General features: G+C 49.9%; 1 protein-coding gene across 3 annotated transcripts; it reads left to right on the forward strand.

The window, feature by feature from the left end:
• Positions 1-464: 464 nt before the first annotated feature.
• LOC6497592 (homeotic protein spalt-major) lies at positions 465-13675 on the forward strand. 3 transcript variants are annotated; one of them, XM_032451884.2, is made up of 7 exons: positions 465-1350; positions 6942-9782; positions 10381-10595; positions 12160-12400; positions 12460-12692; positions 12779-12976; positions 13101-13675. In XM_032451884.2, exons 2-7 carry the CDS (start codon positions 7001-7003, stop codon positions 13458-13460), a joined length of 4029 nt encoding a protein of 1342 aa, XP_032307775.1. In that variant the 5' UTR covers positions 465-1350; positions 6942-7000; the 3' UTR covers positions 13461-13675. The 3 variants fall into 3 exon arrangements, with proteins under 3 accessions (XP_032307775.1, XP_001961750.1, XP_032307774.1); XM_001961714.4 differs by lacking the exon at positions 465-1350 and adding an exon at positions 5914-6175; XM_032451883.2 differs by lacking the exon at positions 465-1350 and adding an exon at positions 6822-6872.

The raw sequence follows: 13675 nt of genomic DNA on the forward strand, positions 1-13675 counted from the left end.
ATAAAGGAAATATGATTGAGACTGGGGGAGCCAACGAGGAGTCTGAAGGAAAAAACAAAAATTGGAGCCTGCGCTGCCGTCGACGCCAGCGTAGCCGTTGCTCCGCCTAAAGTTGTCATAATTTGCTATATGTATGCGTTTTTATTTATTTGCCGATCCGATGCGCACGTTCATAAAAAACGAAGACGCTTTCTAGGGGATTTTTCTTTCTGTTTTTCGTCCCCCACCCCCCATCCAAGAGAGTCGTTTTTGGGGGGGCCAGAGGGCTTGCTCTCTTTCTGATTAGAGGAGCACAGCTATAGTGGCGAGGCCCTAACAGAATGTTAACGGGGCAGTTAACAGTCTTATACGCCACTTCCCCAGCTGTTTAACGGTAACAGAGCTCTCTCGCGAGAGAAAGCGAGTGAGGGAGAGAGCGAAGCTTTCGCTGCTGCGAATTTTGGCGGCGTTAGTTGGCTCCTGCGTGGATTTTTTTTTTACTGAGAAAGATAAAGTCGCGGCAACCACTTCGCTTCGGGAAGGACGTAGCCGTAGCAGTCGCAGTCGCAGTTGCAGTCGCTGCTCTGCCAACAGTCTCTGCCGGCGTGGCGGTTCTCTGCCCGCGATAAGGACATACTGCTTCGTATTCGCATTCGGATACTCGCTTTCGGATTGGGATATTCGGATTCAGTCTGAGATTCCGACTCCCGATTCCGATTCCGATTCTTGCTTGGCCAGTCAGTTAGCCAAAAAGCAGCCTGCCAGTCGAGAGCGCCTTGCCAGCTAATTTTAAGGCCAGAAAAGAAAAAAAATAGCACTCATAACCAGGCCCAGACCTCCGTCACAAGTAGGAATATTAACAGTTAACGGTAGTACCGCAAGTGCGTTTTCATTTCCGCCGCCTCCGCCTCGCATATCCATGTGCTGGTGTATCAGTGTGCGTGCGAGGGGGCGGGGGGCTGACTGTGTGGGCGTGTGTGTGTGTGCGGGCCGCGTGCGTGCGGGTGTGTGCGAGAGAGCGGTCGCGCGTGTTTAATTAATCATAAAATCCACGTCAAAATGCAAAACCCGCCAAAGTAAAAAAACAAAAACAAAAGCAGAGCCAAGAAGAGAGCGCCAACAACAACAACAACAAAATAAAGCCTCGGCTAAGGGGGGAACGAGGGGGAGCTCTAACAAAATGTGCAATAAACTTGATATTGTTGGCATCGCAACTTTTTGGCATCTCAAGTAAACACTGTGGGGCTTTGCCGTCGGCATCCGAGAGATACTTTCCCCACGCGCCTGCAGATACAAAGATGGTGGCAGCCCAAGGATAGCCAGAAAATATTCAAAATCAGCAAAAGGATCAAGAAGACGGCGCCTCAAAAGGTGAGTTTATTAATTTTAATAATTTCTGAGTAATTATTTAAGTTTTGAACAAAAAGTCTTAGTTTTTAGCTTTTTTAGTTTCCATCACAAAAATATCCTTGAGAGTTGGATAGTATCTTCCAATATTAGTCCTTGAAACCCACCCTTTAAAGAATTCATAAATAAAATGAAACATTTTTTCAGACTCTAAACATAATACATAAAAATTCATCAAAAACTATAGAAAAAAGGTTCAATTTATTGGAAAAAGTTTATTTCCATTTCTCCTCTAAGAACCAGTTATGGTTTCAACCCCTTTTTGGGGAATAATATCCAGGAAGAACCTTTCTCTAATGCCACTCTACTGTGATTAGTTTTATGTTCAGCCGAGTGTAAGAAAACTTTAATTTCATAGATGTGTTTTGTGTTTTATGATAAAAATGTAAATTTTGAGATTAATTACATATGTGTTTAAGTAGTTAATTTTAAATGAAATTCTCCTAAAAATCATATATCTTTTTCTGAAAATATTTCCTGTTGGAGTTGACTTTCTGAGACAAATACAGAGAGTCCTGAGTTCACAAGCACACTTCCCATCTGAATAACCAACAAATTTGTGGAGTACATATTGCACAAGATCCCCATAGAGCCTAGGGCTACTTCTCCACAGGCCCCTTGCTCCTCCTCCGACTTGGAGTGGCGAGATTATTTAACTTTGACACTTTATGCGAGGACATGCAACTGCAACGGAGCAGCCCGAAAGTTGCATGTTGAGCTTATGTCAAAGTTAACATAAATACAACTATTTTGTGCCCCAAAGGTGGTCAGGAGAGTGGGGCGGGGTGGGTCTGAGGGTCAAGTGACAGGGCGACTCGGCCGACATGGGCGTAGGTCGATGCTCGGCTTCTGCCGAGATGTTCCGTGTCTGTGCCGCAGGATATGACAGGGGAGATGTGTGCTTGCCTCTGTTTCAGAGTATCTGAGCATCTGTGCATCCGAGTATCTGTTTATCTGTGGGTGCTTGTTATGCAACGACAACAACACGAGCAACTCGAACTTGCAACTCATGTCAAGAATAAAATGAACAGGGAACTGGCAACATAGATCCCTGGGATATTGCCCATCTAAGGTCGAAACGAAAAGATGACAGGTGTCAAGTCAGTGTGTCAAAGATACAGAGATACAAAGATACAAACTAGAAGCTCAACAGAGAACGAGATGCAGTTCTACGTCCAAGGAAATAGAGTTCAAGTCCCCCACTCCCCACCAAGTACTCGGCCCTCTGCCACTTTATTGTCTTAATTAATTTATGAGTCGTGCGATTTCATTTCTGAGACACCCAATGTATCTATCCATCTGCCTTGTTCTGTTGGCCGGCTGGGCCATAAATTCATTTGTAAAAATTCGAAGCGCTTTTCGGGCGGTCAGTCTATTTCTCATTTTTGTCGCCAGCCATTGGATTCTCCCACTGGCCCCCCAAGGCCTGCCCGCCATCATATATATTTGATATAAAATTTATTTTCATTTTAATAATAAATACGCCAACGGAGGGAGAGGCTAAGAGGCGGATAAAATATTTCTTTTGTGTTATGACAGAAATGTGTGCAGCCATAGTATCTATCTATCTATCTATCTATATCTATCTGTATAAAAATGTATCTATTCCCTGGTAGTCCCTCTTAGAATGCGAATATTTGGTGAAAATGTTTTTATTATTCGCAGAGCGATTCTGAAATTCTGTAATTCTGTAATGTGGGCCGTTGAAGTCGCCCCATGCGAATCTATCTATCTATCTTTGTATCTATGTATCTGCACCTGCGAATATGCAATTCTGAAATTTCATTTCATTGCGCTCTGTTCGCTAATTCAATAAACCGCAGAAATTGAATTTTTATTGCTTATTCGCGGCCAAAATTTATTAGTTGGATGGCGATTTCAATTCTAACATTGTTAGAACCAGCCCAGAGAGTTGGCTTTTTATGGTTTCTGCCAGTTTTTAAAGGCAATAAACCAAATTCAATTCATATTCATCAAAACAGAGCTAGAGCTGGGCTTGGCGTGGCACTTTTAAATGGCGGAAATAAATAATTCGAATTTCGTTTCGAGTGATTTGACTTGAATTCTCGAATCAATTAATATTGTAATGCGATATTGTGAGGAGAGGCCTTCGACCATTGTTTCGTATAATTGCCAAAAAAATATGCCAAAAAACAGAAAGACCCGAAAGCCAAAGGGGGAGAGAGGTAGCTACTTGAAAGCAATTATTCTCTTCGTTTATGAGTAATTAAAACGAAACGAGTGCGGGCCAAGGATTGGCAAAATATCAAAAATGGCCAGCATAGGTGTAGGAGGAGGGAGCAGGGGCGGGGGCTATAAACAAGTGTCCGGACCAGATACTCGTATGTGTGTGTGTGTGTGTGTGTGTGCCCTGGTACTTTGCATAGATTGTCCACTTTAGATTAAGCCATGAATAATTTATGTGCGTCTCTTATGATTTTAATTGTTTGCAATGGCAGCTTAACAACTCCACCAACCCTCCTTGCCAGCCCACTCCCCTCCGGCCACCCCCCCCACCTCTACTCCTTTCAAACAAAAACGTAAAACCCAAGAAGGGGTCAGGAGCAGAAGGAGAGGAAGCCGGCGAAAGCAGAGGCAAAAACAAAGTAGCGCCCCAAAAGCAAATGCAAAACAATACAAATTCATCTACAAGCCGGACTCCTCCAGACCGGACTTCTCCGGTCCCCGGCCGTCTGTGTCTGTGAGTATCTGTGTGTGAGTAACTGGGCTCCCCCCGGTGCCGGCCACTTGGCATTGGTCTGCTTATGTTTCAGCCTTCTTCCCAGGCTGCTTCATTCATTCACTCGTGGAAGTCCCTTCCACAACTACACAGGCATTTGCATTTCCCGGCAACACTCACACAGATACTGTTCAGTGCGAGTGTGTGTGGCGCTTAACCCCCCGCGTCGTCTGGCAGCGTTCCATTTCGCTTCTCTCTCAAAAATTATATGAAAATTATACCAATTCAACTCATAAAATTTTTTCAGCTTAATAAATTTGCAGACATTTTGTAAGGGAGAGCACGACCGGACCGGGCCGGGCCCATTGGCCAACAGAGACAGACCCTCCTCATGCAAAATGGTCAACTGAAGAGACTACTCCGCTTTTTCCCAGTCCCTAAAGAGGAACACTTGGGGGTTAACTTATCCGGACTTACCTTCCCAGTGAAGCTCATAAATTAAAGTCAATTTCCACTTTTTTTTGCCGCTTCGAGGGTTTTTTATTTACTTTGTGTTTTTAGGTTGGAGTTCTGGTCTAAAATATAAGTGATACATGGAACTTCCAGGAGAGCTGTCAGAAATGGCACAAGATACTCAATTATGTGATATCCGTCCATGGACTGACAATCATTTCTGTTCGGATCGACGCTTGAAACAACAGACTTCAATCAAGATCTCACATCCCCATTTCCATGTCCAAAGTGTCTGTTTACGTTGGGCAGCGGGTTCATTCATTCGATGGCTTCCAAAACAGAGCACTCCGGATACACTCTGTAGAGATAGAGATACCGGACTAGTATGTGCGTTCGCCATCAATCAATCAGGCGAATTGCAATGAATTTTGATCAATATCCGCTGCAGAGGGAAACACCCTATATATAGTCCGGCATAATTCACGATTTGGGCGAATGATTGACGAACTTCGGGGCCAAAGATTTAGAGTTCCTTGGGTGGGAGAGTCGGCAGCTGGGAGCTGGGAGACCACCTGCTGACAGGAAACTTTGGCTATTCGGAATCTTCTTTCGGCTTTTTCGACTCTCCTCGAGTGGAGTGACAAAGGAAATGAAGGCTTGAAACTTTTCCAACCGGGTGGATGGGTGTAGTGGGTGGGTGGCTGGCACCGCAGACTTGTGGAACTTCTTGGAGCGCCTGGCAATTGCGGAAGTTTTATGTTTTTGGCTGTGCGTAAATCGCTCAAGAAAATCAGCTCAAGTGGAATAAGTTGTGGCCCGGTTTCGGTTAACACCTTCTTCGTCCAGGCTCCGTCTTAGGCTCCGTCAGTCTCCTTCCTCCCTTGCCCTCTCCCCGCATTAGGAAAATTGATTTCGGATGAGCCCAACCCCATTGATAGGAATAGTGATGGTCGATGGTCGAGAGGTCGGAGTGTGTGTGTGTGTGTGCGCCACGCACTCGTGCTTCAGATACAGATACTGTATCCAGACTCGCCGTGGCACAGTGTTTACCTTTGCCAATAAATTCACTTAATTGCCGGGAAATAATCATAAAGCAATCGCCCGTAATGCGGATGGTGTACAAGCCTTATTTTCGGGACGGAGCGGGCCGGAGGGGAGCGGATATTTGTGGGCCTGTTGAAAGTGTAACTCAGAAATGGTTTGGAATTATGTTGAAATCGATTTATTCTGGAAATTTATGTGCCGCATACAAATCGAACACTTTAGTTGGGATTTCGAAACAGCCCTCCTCGCAGTTGGCCATTCTCGATCAGATCGTATTCAAGTGTTCAAGAAAATGTACTCCAATATATTGAAAAGTTAATTTAAATCCAAAATGCCGGCAGATAGTCCAAAGTTTTGGAACAGTTGGATGTTTTTGAGTTTGCGTCTTGGGGTGTTCCTCGCAGGACGAAGATACTTCCCGATGGCGCGATCAAATACCCGACTGTCCCAGGACTTTCCCAGCTTCTCTAAATTTTCGACACAACACTTGTATGAGTTGTGCTTCAAGGACTCCCGAAGGTCGAACTAGAAAGCCAGAGGATGGGTGTGTTCCGGAGTGGGATCGCCCCTAAAGATCGGGCGAGACTGGCAGGTCGATGATAGTTATATAAAGTAAATATTGGCCAAAGAGCGATAAATTAGCCGGGGACGGGAATTATTCGACGGGTTCGGGTTCTGGGCACAAATTCAATGAGCCGGCTAGCCGGAAAGTTATGCTGAGTGATTCGGAGTAATAAATCAATAAATTACCCACTCTCGCGACTCTCTCATGCAAAACTCTATTGGGTTCAGAGGAGTCCACGCCAACTCCGAAATGCCCAAGAATCCGATGCCGTGATCCGAGAGGCGTGATTTCCAGCCCAGAGGCTACCATTAAGTTATACGCCGCTAATTTATTCGACGTCTAAAATTGCGACACGCCGCTATTCATATATTCAAAAATTTATCATAAAGTCTGACCGGCTGCTCCTTACGTGACGAGATCTGGTCATATGCATAGATCATGGCAAATTCCACTGAACGACTTACGACTTACGAAAGGTGCTTCGAAAGTGTCCTGTTGCCTCCAGTCCAGAAGTAGCCTTCGACAATTGTGTTTCCATTCAATCCGTTCATACTCCCGTGTCATCTGAAAGTATCTCAGTTTATCAATAATTTCATAACCGATAGTCATAAGTTTCTAGAAAATCTCCAAAACAAAACAAAAAGTATTCCTAAGCGTTGTTTTAATTTTTTTTTAAATAATTTTAAAGTCATGTAAGTTCTTACTCCGTAGAAGTATTTTTCACAGTGTTCCTGTCCAGAAAATGTGCGTAAATTACAAGATCTCCCGTATCTTCTACCCTCTTTTTTTTATTTTTTTTTTCTAACAATACAGGGTGCGGTCCATGAGCAGATTTCAGTGAGCGTTGTGATCAGGAGGAGATCGGGAGGATAATGTGTTCAATATTTCGCAACCGCATCAATTACCGCGGAACAGGCGCCACCAGGAGCGGCAGTGGAGAGCGGGACAGGGACAGGGAACGAGAGCGAGACAGGGACAGGGATCGGGATCGAGACAGGGGGAGAGAGACGCTGCTGGCCAAGGAGCTGGATGCGGACAGTAACAACAATGGCACTGAGCCGGCACTGGAAATGGACACGGTTCCCGATTCGGAAATGGCCGACGAGCAGGAGCAGGAGCAGGGGCAGGAGTTGGTGCAAAATCAGGACCAGGATCAGGATCAAGAGCTGGATAACAGTAACGAGGCCCTGGACCTGTCGGTGATATCTTCGGGCGGGAGAGGGGGCGCACTTCCGGGCAGCGGTCACGTCTCCCTGGAGGCCCTACAACATACCAAAGTGGCGGTGGCCCAGTTCGCGGCCTCCGCTTTGGCGGCCGGATCTGTTGGCGGGTCCGGTTCCCAGTCACAGGCCGACCTGGCCATGGTGCAGTCCACCATCTTCAATGTGCAGCGGCAGCATCTGATGCAGCTGCAGCTCATCCAGCATCTGCAGAGTCAATTGAAACGAGCGGAGGCCGCCGCCCTGGGCAGGAGGCAGTCCCAGAGCGACGAGGAGGACGATCATCCGGATGATCAGGAGCCCAAGAAGCAGCCCCTGAACGGGTTGAAGGTCAAAGAGGAGGAGGCTGAAACGGAGATGGAGATGGGGGAGCTCGAGTCGGAGGAGAACTCCAAAAAGGAGGAGAAGCGCGAGCGAGAGGTGGAGCCGCAGGAGAGTTCAAAGACTGACAAGGAGGAGAGCAAGTCAAAGGAGCAGGGGGAGCAGGCGGCGGGCTCGGACTACCACCAGCCGCTGATGTGCGACATTAGCTCCAGCCTGGCCTCGAGCATCATCACCAACCACGACCCTCCGCCGGCGCCCAACGAGCCCAACTGCCTGGAGATGCTGCAGCGGCGCACGGAGGAGGTGCTGGACTCCGCCTCCCAGAGCCTCCACGCTGCCCAGCTGCAGGAGGAGTACTCGGAGTACGCCTCCAAGGAGGCCCAGAGCCGGGGCGAGATCTTCAAGCACCGTTGCAAGTACTGTGGCAAGATCTTCGGCAGCTACTCGGCTCTGCAGATTCACCTGCGATCCCACACCGGCGAGCGTCCCTTCCACTGCAACGTCTGCGGCAGCAAGTTCACCACCAAAGGCAATCTCAAGGTGCACTATCAGCGGCACACCCAGATCTTCCCGCCCATGCTGCTGCCGCCGGGAGTGGGCGTGGCAGCTCCTAGCCAGGGCGAACAGTTCCCGGTACGTCTGCCCTTTGCTCCTCCAGGGCCCCTGGCGCCTCAGGAGCAACAGGGTCAGCAGGATCACCAGGGCCACCAGCAAGAGGTGCCAGAGGAGATGCGGGCAGGAGGAGGGCAGGTGGAGCAGGCTCTGCCGCAGGCGGAGGATCTCAGCAGGCCCGTTAGGGAGCGGGAGAGGGAAAGGGAGAGAGAACGTGAGCGGGAGCGGGAGAAGCCCAAAGAGCCGGAGAAAATTTCGCGTAGCTCTCCGGAGATAACCCCGGAGATCAAGCAACCGCCACCCGAAATCCCAAAGCCCGAAAAGGACACCTCCAAAGGACACCCATCACGGCGAAATGGTTCCGTTCGAAAGAGGCAGGCCAGCAGTGCCGCCGGAAGTCCTTCGCAGGACGAAAGGGATCGTGAACTGGCCGAGCAGCTGCAGATTGCCAAGCTGGTGAGACGCTCCTCGTCCTCCTCCTCGACCAGTCGCGACCAGCAGCCGGCGGCGGAGTACTCCCTGGCCCAAATGGAGCGCATCATCGACAAGTCCTGGGAGGACCTCATCGAGATCGACAAGACCTCGGAGACGTCGAAGCTCCAGCAGCTGGTGGACAACATTGAGAACAAGCTGACGGACCCGAATCAGTGCATCTTCTGTCAGAAGGTCATGTCCTGTCGCAGCTCCTTGCAGATGCACATAAGGACTCACACGGGGGAGCGTCCCTTCCGCTGCAAGATCTGTGGCCGGGCGTTCGCCACTAAGGGCAACCTGAAGGCCCACATGAGCATCCACAAGATCAAGCCGCCGATGCGGAGCCAGTTCAAGTGCCCGGTGTGCCACCAGAAGTTCTCCAACGGAATTATCCTGCAGCAGCACATCCGCATCCACACGATGGACGACGGCAGTGGCGGCCAGGGGGCACCGCCTCCTCCGTCCAACGTCGGCGAGGCCGAGCGCCTGGGCATCGAGGACCAGAACTCGAACAAGTCGCTAGGCACCTCCGACACCTTAGACTTCTCCACCACCATCTCGGATCACTCGGGCCAGCGGTCGGAGTCCTCGCAGGGCGGCGACTTTGACGAATTCATGACCATGGACAGCACCGACGACTCCAGGGACAACTCCAGTGCCGCCACGGCCACCCCACATCCGGGGGACAGGAGGTCGGGCGGAGGAGGAGGCCCTCCCCATGATGGCTCCGACGAGAGGTCGCGCTCAAATCCGGACCTCGGAGGAGGACGAAGCGAGAGTGGAGAACTGCCCGCCATGGATCTCTCGTCGCCGTCGTCGGCGTCGGGAAGAATTTTCGGATCTGGTCTGTCAAATGGAGGAGGAGGTCCTGGTGTGCCCGGAGCAGGTGCAGGCCTGCCCATGCTGGGTATGCCCATGCCACCGAATCTTCTTCTTATGGCCGCCGCCCGGGAGGAGATGCATGCCCTGGGCCAGGCCCACGCCAAGTTTCCGCTGCTGCCCTTCGGACCTCTAGGATTTATGGGTGAGTTTCTGGAATTTATTTAAAAACCATTCAAGACCAAAAACTAGATGCTCTGTTCTCTGTACAAGTTCTAGTATCTTTTCTGCTTTGTCAAGTGCAAGAGATATATATAAACTGTACACAGATACACCCGTATATATCCCATATATATCCGCCAGTTGTCTGAATCCACTTTGCGTTCGAGATGACAAAGCCTCTTTGTCTGCCACCTTTGACCCCGTCGCCGTTTGCCAAGTTTGCGATAAATCTGCGATCTGAGCTGGTGAGCGCAACATAACTCAATTGGACCGAGACAAAGCATCCGCCGAGCACTCGGAGTACTCCATGTCCGAGTCCCTTGCTCCGATATGCTCCGAATTCCGCAATTTATTTATAAAATCATTGGCGCATTCCCGACGCGAAGCGATCGAGCAGCGATCTGTCGCCTCATTATGTCACAACCTCTTCCCGGGGATGGATATTTATTATACCATATCTCGCTCCCAGCTACCAGCTCCCAGCCAGATCTCAGACAGCACGTGGCGGAAATTATACCAGCGAGTATGCTGGTGCCTCTGGTACTCCTCCCCCACTGACCCCAACTCTTTGTCTCGTTCAGGTCTGCACCCGCCCCCCAATGTGTGCAACCTCTGCTTCAAGATGCTGCCCAGCCTGGCCGCCTTGGAGAGTCATCTGCAGAGCGAACATGCCAAAGAAACGGCGCCAGGGCATGGTCATGGCCACGCCCCCGCCTCCACAGTAGCAGCAGCAGCCGCCGCTGCAGCCGCCCTACGCCCAGATGCCAGTGAAGCAGGATCGCCCTACGGAGCCAAGGTGAGTTTTTATAAAAATCCTTTAAGTTCCTTAAAGTTCCTCTTAAAGTCTATAGTTCTATTGCTAATCACTTGAATGCCGCTTTATGAAGTAACATTCCGGTGGCCCAAATACGGCAGCACTTACACCACAACCACATATCCTAATCCCACCTCCCAATCCAGTTCCCGGGCCGAGAACTTATGCCATTCTGCCATATGGAGTCTCCAGTCCGGACCTGCCTTGGTCATGATTAATTAAAATGTTCACGGGTCCGGACCGTTCCCGAGGGCTGTCTTGATTTGGCCAAATATGGTGGGTTGGTGGGTCTCGGCCCGTTTAGTCCGCGACCATACAAATTATGAGCACATTATTAATTGCTCCGGGAGCCGGGCTCTCCTTATTATGAAGAAATTGTGGCCAACTTGCATAGTTCTGCCTTAATTGTTTGGCGTTCCGCTTTGCGCCCCTTATGGGGCGGTGGCAGGCCGAGGGTTTGGAGCTTTAAGTGCCCGGGACTTCAATGCCCCAACAATGCCAATTATTTATTAAAGTGCTTTCCCCACTGCGCTTTCTGGCTGCTGGCAGCTCATGATTTGGATACAAATTGCGAGTATTAATATTTATTTCGGGGCCGGCATTGTCTCTATGACTAATGACATCGTTCATTATGGCTCGCATTCTTGGAGTATTTCCAAACTCTAGTACACAGCCTCTAGTACGCAGTGAGATTAATTAGAATGGTTAAATATAAAACCGAAAGTGTCCATTAGTTTGGGTTTAGTTCTTGCGATGGCAGTGCAAGTGTCATAATACTTTCACTCGGTAATCAGCGGGTGCTCCCTTGGCTATACACACTCCCTACATGGTCGCCCCATCGGCGGAGGAGCAGCCACGTTCCGTTGCGCTCGATTAGCACATTGTTGATGATCTAAACCAGACGAGAATAGGGCAAGGGATCGGCATCATCTTTAGGGCTCGAAATTTCTAAATGATTCAAAAATCTTAAGTAATTACGAGAATGCATTATGATGATGCGAAATTTACGACTCCGTCTGGCAAGTCTGGCGAAACTGGCAGATCCGGCGGGTTCCTATTCCTCCTCTGGATACCCATGGGATAGATAGATAGATGTAGTCCCTGTGCCGGATCGGTGGCGGTCTGTGCAATGCATTCATTGCAAATAAATTATGCTACGCTTTATGCAAAATTATTTAATCTTTTGTTCGTCGCGTCTGCCGCGGGACACTTGGTGGCATGTAGATTCTGTCGCCCCCTGGGCCGCCCTTGCCCCTTTGGCGAACAATTGTTTTGCCATAAAAATATGAGAGCCGCCGCGGCATCGTCTGCCCGAGATAATTAGTTGGCATTATTACACGCGATGGCATAGAAAAATTGCAAATTATGTTTTTGGCGAAAATGAAGAGCAGCCGGGAGGCGTGAGTCTGCCGCGGCGGAGGGTGGTGGGCAGGAGGTGGTGCTGGCTGGGGGATTAACGGCACATTTAACTGAAAATGCGCAGAAATTAGCGCCCGAGCCAGAAAGTACCGCGCCCTATAACTTTGTATCTCTCAACGCATTTCAGCTCACTCTCAATCCCAATCTGTTCGCAAAGAAGTCTTCGGGTGACAAGCAGCCGCAGCCGGAGTCGAGCGGCTCGGATGGGGGGGCTCCGTCCATCAAAGAGGAGCCCGATCAGGAGCAGAACGTCCGCGAGGAGGGTGCCTCTCCGGCGGAGGGCTCTGGAGTCGGTGCCGGTGGAGGCACCGCCAACTATCCCCAGGACGCGGTCGACGCCGAGCAGAGTCTGATGAAGATGCAGCTTCGTAAGTGATTGATCTTCTCCAACTCCATTCGAGTTTCCCCATCATATTCCTCTCATTAGATGCCCATCGCTTCCCGGCCAGTCCGCTCGACTTCCAGCAGGCTCTCATGTCTGCCGGACCGCCGAGCTCCAGCCTGGATCCGCCGGTGAACAACAAGCACTTCTGCCACGTCTGCCGCAGGAACTTCAGCTCCAGCTCTGCCCTCCAGATCCACATGCGCACCCACACGGGCGACAAGCCCTTCCAGTGCAATGTCTGCCAGAAGGCCTTCACCACCAAGGGGAATCTGAAGGTGCCTGCCAGTCTGGAACTATCTTTTCTAGTCGCTTTTTCTGACCAGGGTCCTCCCATTTGCTATGCTTTCGTTATTTTCTTTAGGTGCACATGGGCACCCACATGTGGACGAATCCCACTTCGCGACGCGGACGTCGGATGTCCTTGGAGTTGCCCATGCGTCCCGGGCCGAACTCGGGAGCCGGTCATCCTGGATCCACCGCCGAGCAGGAGTTCATGCAGCGACGGCCAGAGCTCTTCTTCCCCTACCTGCCACCCTTTTTTAACGGATTGCCGCCAAAGGTGAGTTTCAGAACTGAAAGAATAGCGAGTATTTAATTAGTTTAATTATTAATAATATCTCAACCTAATTTCATCTCATATTCTCACTACTTCTCCAAAATGTATGGTTTCAATTATTTTTCAGCCTGGGGAACTGAGTCCTGGCGCCTTTCCCAGCATTCCCCCTCCGCCTTTCGCCAATGGCGGCAAGTATCCATATCCGCCCGGACTTCTGGGCTTTCCGGGATTCCTGGGACAGCATCCCTACGCAATGGAGAGGAGGAGCAGCAGCAAGTCACCCACCCCAGAGCCGGTGCAGAGTCCATCCTTGCGGGAGGACGAGGCGGCAGGTGGGAACATTTGGCATCCGCTTAGCCGGATCAAGGTGGAGAGCAATCAAAACGAGGTAATGGGCCACGAATTGGAGGAGCCTGTTCCGGACCAGGCGGAGACGGAGGCAGGAGCTGTTGGTGGCGGGGATACCGAGGAAACCGATGACAACTAAGTTGATATACTTGACCGGGGAATACCGATGGTTTTTGTGGAGTACATATCTTGAGCATACCCTACTCTAAGCTTCAAAGTAGCACCGACACAAACACCCATTCCTACACACACCACCCGCTCACACCACCCACACACCACCAACACACACCCCTACATATACGAATATATCCTTTGTGTCTATACATATATATAGTAAAGTTAAATGATAGCGAT

Source organism: Drosophila ananassae, chromosome 3R, assembly GCF_017639315.1.
Source record: "Drosophila ananassae strain 14024-0371.13 chromosome 3R, ASM1763931v2, whole genome shotgun sequence".
In the NCBI taxonomy this organism is placed as follows: Eukaryota; Metazoa; Arthropoda; class Insecta; order Diptera; family Drosophilidae; genus Drosophila; species Drosophila ananassae.

Bases quoted from the DNA above. Each gene is read 5' to 3' on its own strand.
- LOC6497592 (XM_032451884.2), top strand. From the start codon at position 7,001: ATGTGTTCAATATTTCGCAACCGCATCAATTACCGCGGAACAGGCGCC. The intron at 10,596-12,159 runs GTGAGTTTTTAT...AACGCATTTCAG, and splicing joins GATCGCCCTACGGAGCCAAG to CTCACTCTCAATCCCAATCT. The intron at 12,693-12,778 runs GTGCCTGCCAGT...TATTTTCTTTAG, and splicing joins CCACCAAGGGGAATCTGAAG to GTGCACATGGGCACCCACAT.